Source organism: Microtus ochrogaster (genome assembly GCF_000317375.1).
Source record: "Microtus ochrogaster isolate Prairie Vole_2 chromosome 14 unlocalized genomic scaffold, MicOch1.0 chr14_random_2, whole genome shotgun sequence".
Lineage (NCBI taxonomy): Eukaryota > Metazoa > Chordata > Mammalia > Rodentia > Cricetidae > Microtus > Microtus ochrogaster.
In genome coordinates this window covers 13,128,015-13,136,168 of record NW_004949097.1, presented here as the reverse complement: position 1 = coordinate 13,136,168, position 8,154 = coordinate 13,128,015, and the positions used below count along the sequence as shown (strand labels likewise).

Sequence of the window (8,154 nt, the reverse complement as noted above, 5' to 3'; positions counted from 1 at the left end):
GAGGTTAAGAGAAAGAGCACTTGTTGCTCTTACAGGGGACCAGGCTTCGATTTCCAATACCCACATTATGGTGCAAATGCTTGCAATCCAGTTCCAGAGGATTGATACCCTCTTCTGACCCCTGAGGGCACCAAACACATATGGTGCACATGTATAATTCCAGATAAAATATATAAAATGAATAAACCTAATAAAATTAAAGAAAAAAACATCAGACGTACTTTCAGATAGAGAATAAGAAAGAATCCACAATTCAAGAAAACGTACCACCTCACGATGAAGAAATGGAAATTAAGACTACAGGATAAGTAAAAGTATTTGAACATAGCTGGGCAGTGGTGGCACACGCCTTTAATCCCAGCATTCAGGAGACAGAGGCAGGCGGATCTCTGGGAGTTCAAAGTCAGCCTGGTCTACAGAGGGAGTTCCAGGACAGGCTCCAAAGTTACCCAAAGAAACCCTGTCTCGAAAAACCAAAAAGGGAAAAAGAAAATTTGAACATGGTTCAAGATGGAAACGTCTTACAGCAGCACTGGAGCCCTGTGGACAGTGAAGACAGAGACAAACATCGCACAGCAGCACTGGAGCCCTAGGGACAGTGAAGACAGAGACAAGGGTCTCACAGCAGCACGGAGTCCTGTGGACAGTGAAGACAGAGACAAACATCGCACAGCAGCACTGAGCCCTAGGGACAGTGAAGACAGAGACAAGGGTCTCACAGCAGCACTGAGCCCTAGGGACAGTGAAGACAGAGACAAAGGCAGAGACAAACTAGGATCTGTGACTTTCTGGAGGAAGAAAGCTTTTCCGATAACTCACTACTTCCTGTCTGCTCTAGTTGTTTCTTAAAAGGACTTTCAGAAGCATTTCCTCAAAGACCCAAGTTTATATAGCGCCACCTTTAGGAGGCAGGACACCTCTCTAAACTGCAGTGCCCCGTACCTCTGCCTTTACAGTTACGTTGCTCTTTGGAAGGGCTGCAGTAACACAATGAAGGTCAGACCTGGGAGAGTATGGCCCAGTGACAGAGTACCTATCCAGCATACACAAGACGCACAAGGCCTGGATTCCGTCCCTCACTGCACACAGACCTCTTTAATCCCAGCCCGTGGGAAGGCAGAGGCAGAAGGATCCCTGTGAGTTGAAGTCAGTCTAGTCTACAGATCACAGATCGAGTTCTAGACAGCCAAGGCTACACAAAGAAACCCTTTCTCAAAAAAACAAAAAAAAAAAAAAAAAAAAAAAAAAAAAAAAAAAAAAAAAAAAAAAAAGAAAGAAAAAATAACATACACAAAACATCAAAGAGCTTTATTGTATGTTTGTGTCTGTTTAATTATATCGTGATCGTTAGTACAGTATCTACCTTGAAAATTCTAGTCAGGTAAAAATGACGTAACGATGTTTGAGGATGACTCCAGGCCAATAGTAACGTTGAGGCTTTTGACTTATCCCGTGGAGACAGAGACAGTGAGAACCAGTTGAGAAGGTCAGAGTCGCAGCATAGGTTGTAGCTGCGGCAGGGCCACGTCCTAGTCTGATGCGGCATTCAACAGTCTTTTCCCAGTCACGCGTCCGCGACGCTATGAGTCGGGCATAGACTGGCTGCGGGTGACACTCCGGGTCTTCAGCTGTGACTGCGCAATGTCAGCAAGTGCGCTCTGGATCTTTTCCAGAAGCATGTCTCCTCGGTAAACAACGTCCTCCAGACAGGTAGCAGCTTCGTGATTTTCTTCTTCCAGCTTATATAAGCTAGCAGCCTTTGTAAGACATGAATTTTATTATACTCAGAGATGGATGGACAGAAACTAAAGCACAAGTATTTATTTTAAAATCAGAATGGTTTTCCAATCATTGCCTTTTCTTTTAGTAACAGGTTTTCTAAATATCAACTTAATTTTTTCTCCATGAGTTATCAGAAGACTAATTTTCAATCAGAATATATAGGTGTGTAAATACATACATGCCCTGTTTTAACACGCTCGTAGGCGTTGTTTTGTTCTACATCCTGAATGCCTATCTCCTCTCTCTCCTCTGGTCACACAAGGTGAGGGGCACAGGAGACTTCTGCCTGAGGTGAAAGTGCTCAGTGTTGATACACACAGCATCCGATCTTTGTGAATTTTTTTTTCTTGGTTTTCCGAGACAGGGTTTCTCTGTGTATCTTTGGCTGTCCTAGAACTCACTCTGTAGAAGACCAGGCTGGTCTTGAACTCACAGAGACCAGTCTGCCTCTGCCTCCAGAGTACTGGGATTAAAGGCGTGTACCACCATATCTGGCATGACCTGATGATCTTTTAAGTCAAAATTAGACAACTATTCGGTGCCATATTCCAGAGGCTGTGCTAGCTCCCATTTATCAAGTGTTTGCCTACTGTGTGAGACCCTGGATCTAACCACAAAACAAAATAAACAAACAAAACCCAAAATACCTCCCACTTAAAATTTAATCTTAAATTGAATGTCATAACCTTCTTTAATTCAAAGTTCTCCACCACCGGTTGTTTTATAAAGAAAAGAGTTTTCACCTGTAAAGCAGCTGTTGACTCTTCACTGGGTAAGGAATCTATCAAAACGTCAATATCTTTTGCTGTTCGTGCAATCAGTGCTGCAAAAAGTTGGGCATACTCTGAAGAAAAAAATTAAGTTAAATTATCAAAATCTTACATTTCCATAAGCAGAAAATATAAATTAATAAAACTAGAAAAGCTCACCTAACTTTCCAATATAATAATTCGAATGGTAAAAGCATAATTTTAGAATACCAATACTACTCACACACTCAATATTAATTCATACTGGGAATTAGCCTAACAGATCATTTCCTTTACTAGGACAATATTTTTGTGCCTTGATCAAAGAAATCCACTAATGAGACACTTTTCTTACTAAGGTCACACAGGCAAATTCAGCTCAGTTCATACAAGTTTTCCCCCAAGGGAGCAACTTTTATTGGACGTGACCAGAATTATGAGGCATATGAATTGAGCAGATAAACTCATTCCTTGGCCATCTCTGAGACAGCTTTGTAGACAAGGCACTCGCCCCCAAGTCTAAGGACCTGAGTCTGATTCCCAGAACCCACAGGATGGATGAAGAGAACAGCTCCAGATCCTTTGACCTCTTGTATGCATGATGCGCCAGGCACACCCACAAATATACTACAGAGTTAAATGTAAAAAAAAGAATCATTTATGGCAAAACTTACAGTAATATACTCCAACCACAATCACGTTTTTACAAAGACACTATAACCTATAGAAGAAACGTCAGCCCGACTCAGAGCTCACCTTCCGTAGGATTGGCTGGCTGGTCTTTGTTGATGGCTGTCTGGATGTTACTGAAGGAGGCGGGAGGACCACACTGCTGTAACACGCCAATGGCATTACAGAACTGATCTGCAAGCTTGAAAAAAAGAAAAAGTCAAGGTTACAAAAGGTTGTCAGCTTTAAGGATGCTGAGACATGGCAACAATTTCTTCATAACAATGATCTCTAAGCAAACTCCTCACAAAAGGGGTATTTTTACATAAAATGAGCCAGTTATTACTAACAACGATAGAGTTTGTATACTACAATGCACAATTACCAGCAATCTACATCTATCTTGGATTAAATGGTTTAATCATACAAAGAAACTTAAGCTTGGTATCAGTCTAGGTGAAATTAAATTAAATTAAATGTCTCAATCTAGCCTAAAGAACTGACACAGGAGAACGTCGGAGACTGAGCCATAAGTGATTGTTTTCTTCTCTCCGAGTGTTTCTGGAGACTGAGCTCCCAAGAAAAGGCCGCTCACAGATAAAACCAGATATCTATCCCAGGAGATGTACAGATTGCAAAAGAGAAACAGACACTAAATGGTTAAGAAACAGATACTAAATAAAATGCTTTTGCAGAGAACCTGGGTTCAATTCCCAGAATCCACAGCTCACAACTGTAACTCTGACTCCAGGGGATTTATCCTCTTCTGGTCTGTAGGGCACCAGGCACCCATGGGTACAAAGGCGCATATGCAGCAAAAACACACATAAAAAACACACACACACACACACAAAACAAAGACTCTTTCAAATCATAACTCAATGCTAATTTTAGTTTACTTATGTGTATGAATGTTTTGTTTGTATATATGTATGTATGTATGTGCATATATTTACATAGAGGGGGGGTGTGTGTACCATAAGGTACGCACACAGAGTGCCCACAGAGGCTATCAGATCCTCTGGGACTGGAGGTTTAGATGGTCATGGTCGTGAACTACCATGTGGGTGCTGGGAGTCAAGAAACACAGACTTAACTGCTGAGCCATTTTTCTAGCCCCATATGCTAATATTTAAAAGCCAACACCAAAATCAAACAAAACATAGGGGTTAGGTAAATATTATGCAAGCCCGAGGACCCGAATTTGGATTCCCGCACCAACATCAGAGACCCTCAGTCACACCGATCTATTGGTCTATTGGAAACATAAGGCTTTGGTTCAGTGAGAGGTTTGCTCAAAACATAAGGAGAAAGATACATAAGCATGCACAGTAAGTGCACCCGCACACATCCATGCATGCTTCAACCACACAAAGAAATACTGAGTTCAGTTGGCAGAGCATTTACACAGCACACATGAAGCCCTGGGTTTGATCCACAGCACTGCTTAGACTGTACAGGGCAGTAAACAGCTGTGATCCCAGAGGTAGGAGGATGAGAATCTCAAGGAGTCAGGAGTGTCTGAGGACAACCTGGGCTATAGGAGACCCTGTCTCAATAAAACAAACAAACAGAAAACAAAAAAACAAACAGAAGCCGAGTGGTTGGTGGCACACGCCTTTAATCCCAGCACTTGGGAGGCAGAGGCCAGTAGATTTCTAAATTCGAGAACAGCCTGGTCTACAAAGCAAATTACAGGATAGTAAGGACTACATAGAGAAACTCTGTCTACAAAAACAAAAAACCGCCGGGCGGTGGTGGCGCACGCCTTTAATCCCAGCACTCGGGAGGCAGAGGCAGGCGGATCTCTGTGAGTTCGAGACCAGCCTGGTCTACAGAGCTAGTTCCAGGACAGGCTCCAAAAGCTACAGAGAAACCCTGTCTCGAAAAAACAAAACAAAACAAAAAACCAAAAAAAAACCCCCAAAACTACAATTATGATTCTTTTTTATATAAGTATTGAGATATGCCAATACTTATTTCAAGCAAAAATAAGTACTTTTAGGTCTGGAGAGATGGCTCAGAGGTTAAGTGCACTGGAGGCTCTTCCAGAGGTCCAGCCTGAGTTCAATTCCCAGCAACCACATGATGGCTCATAACCATTTGTAATGCGATCTGGTGCCCTCTTCTGGAATGGAGGTGTGCATGCAGGAGAACATTGTATACATAATAAATACATCTTTTAAAAAAATACTTTTAAAAGTAAGTAGTTGTGCCAGATGGTGGTGGGTGGCACACATCTTTATACCAGCACTCAGGAGGCAGAGACAGAAGTATTTCTGAGTTCAAGGCCAGGCCTACAGAGTGAGTTCCAGGAAGGCTCCAAAGCCACACAGAACCTTGAAAACAAAACAAAATAAAAAAGCAGTAGAGGTGGGATTGACTAAATCTAACGAATTCTACTATTCTCCCAAGGTTAACAACAAAAAGTACTATACAAAGTGCATTATTTCGGGCTGGAGAGATGGCTCAGAGGTTAAGAGCACTGGCTCCTCTTTCAGAGGATCTGGGTTCAATTCCCAGCACCCACATGGCAGCTCACAACTGTCTGTAACCCCAGTCCCAGGGAATCTGACACCTTTCACACCAACGCACATGAAATAAAGTTAAATAAATTTTATATATATATATGTGTGTGTGTGTGTGTATATACACACAAAGTGGATGACGTCTTTCTGTGAACAGAGCATCTACCGAGTATAAAGAAACAGTGGAAGTGTTAGGGATCTAGCTCAGCTGGTAGACTGCCTGCTTGGCATACATGAAGCCTTGAACTGGATCCCCAGAAAACTGGGAGTGACAACAGCACATCCACGTAATTCTGGTACTCAGACGGGAAGGAGAACAGTCGTTCAAGGTCTCAACTACACAGGACATTCAGGCCAGTCCATACTATATGAAAAAAAATTTTACTGTAAGTTACCACAACTATAATTCTTCAAGACTCAAACTGTAATCTTGTTGCTCAATGTGTGTTTGTTGTTGGGGCATGGATGCACGCCTTTGCTCCTAGCACATGGGTGTCAGAGGCAGGCAGATCTCTGTGAGTTTAAGGCCAGTCTGGACTACGTGGAGTTCTAAGCCAGCCAGAGTTACATAAAATGACTCTTCCTCAAAAAAAAAAAAAAAAAAGAAAAGAAAAGTATTCAAGTAATTTGAATGTTTCCATTTACACCATCTGCAAACCAAACACATGTATACCCTCCTCCATCTTCTCACTAATCTTGATCCCTGAGCCTCAGTTACTAGTTCTAGTCAGGAAATAGCATTTCTATTGTTTTGCTATCATTATTTCAGTGACAAAAATTTGAGCTGTCATTGAGAAGCTAGCCTGGCTGACTTCATTTGTAAGTTGCAGCATTCCATTTTGCAGCACTGGTATAAGACTTGGAAAACCCAACGCAACGTATTCAGTACAGCGGTGTTCTGCCCTGCAAATGCTTTCGAGACCCACTGTTCAACTGTAGAAAAAGTAGTTACTGAAACCCAACCCCATGACAAGTACTGCATATACATATTACTCTGTAATATAAATATTACGGAGATGAACATGACAGAGCCGTACTCGGGCATTTCCAGATGGCAGAACAAGTATTAACACAGCTCTAGGCCCCCATCTACTTTAGCGCTTACGAGCTGAAAACAGTCTACTCCAACTCTCTAGGCAGCTCTGGCGTTTCATCATCTAAAGTCTCTGGAGTTTATGACATCTCTCTAAGGTTCTTGAGGAATAGCTCTCTCTAAACACATTGCCTACAGACACAGTAGGCATCCATGTTAGCCAAACTATCAGTGTTCCTAAGATGAGTCAAGACCACGTGTATCCTCACCATCCTAACTGCAGGACCTACACGAAGATGCAATTTTTTTTTTTTCTGAGATAAGCTCCTACACTGCGTTATTAAGATTTGTAAAATCTCAAAGGAGTACTCTTTTGGGAAAGGCCGGCAGACAGCCCAGGGAAATCTTTGCAAAGAAGAATTCAGCCTGTGAATTCATCAACATTTAGGGATAGCCCCTCAATTTAAAAAGTACTTCATTTGCAGAGCAGGCAGTTTTCCTGTAAGTAGATTCACAATCTCAAAGTCCTCTCAAAGTGATGTATTACCAAGAAGCCAAGTTATAACTTCCTATAAGGAAAACACTGACCAGGGACTAGGGTTGTTTTTTTCCAGTACGCAGACGCCCCACAGGCACAGAACAACACTGAGATTTTAACGACCAATGGAAAACCCTTGCACTCTTAATGGAATAAGTAGAAGTATCTTTTATTTTTTATTTATTGAGTCAGGGTCCCTCTCTCTACACAGCTCTGGCTGTCCTGGAACTGGCTTTGAGGCTGTCAGTCTCAAACTCAGATTTGCCTGCCTCTGCCTCCAGAGAGTGGGGATTAGAGGGATAGGAGGCAGTCAGAAGTATTGTTTATCTTGTGTGTAGTTACCACTTGTGCATAGTATGCAAGAATAACAGCCAGAAGGGACAAAGTTAGCAAAGCTCAGCTGGTCCGGACCCCTGGGACCTGAGCACACTCATTCCCCACTCCCTAGCCACGCATCTTGAGTCCCCTCCCCAGGACAGGCCACCTGATCCCCTCAGGACATACCTCCTGGTCTCCCCAGGACAGACCACCGGGTCCCCTCCCCAGGACAGGCCTCCATGTCCTTCCCAGGATAGACCACCGGGTCCCCTCCCCAGGACAGACCTCCAGGTCCCCTCCCCAGAACAGGCCTCCATGTCCTCCCCAGGACAGACCACCGGGTCCCCTCCCCAGGACAGGCCTCCATGTCCTCCCCAGGACAGACCACCGGGTCCCCGCCCCAAACAGGCCTCCATGTCCTCCCCAGGATAGACCACCGGGTCCCCTCCCCAGGACAGACCACCGGGTCCCCTCCCCAAAACAGGCCTCCATGTCCTCCCCAGGATAGACCACCGGGTCCCCTCCCCAGGACAGACC

General features: G+C 43.5%; 1 protein-coding gene across 1 annotated transcript in view; it reads right to left on the bottom strand.

Moving 5' to 3' along the window:
• Positions 1–1,287: 1,287 nt before the first annotated feature.
• The window catches only part of Med21 (mediator complex subunit 21), a 7,416-nt gene continuing 549 nt past the window's right edge, over positions 1,288–8,154 (bottom strand). The window contains exons 2-4 of the mRNA XM_005364605.3: positions 3,288–3,402; positions 2,526–2,626; positions 1,288–1,757 (exon numbers count right to left, since the gene is read on the bottom strand). Of these exons, the coding sequence (XP_005364662.1) occupies positions 1,581–1,757; positions 2,526–2,626; positions 3,288–3,402 (393 nt within the window). The 3' untranslated portion in view covers positions 1,288–1,580. The remainder of the gene's footprint in view (positions 1,758–2,525; positions 2,627–3,287; positions 3,403–8,154) is intronic.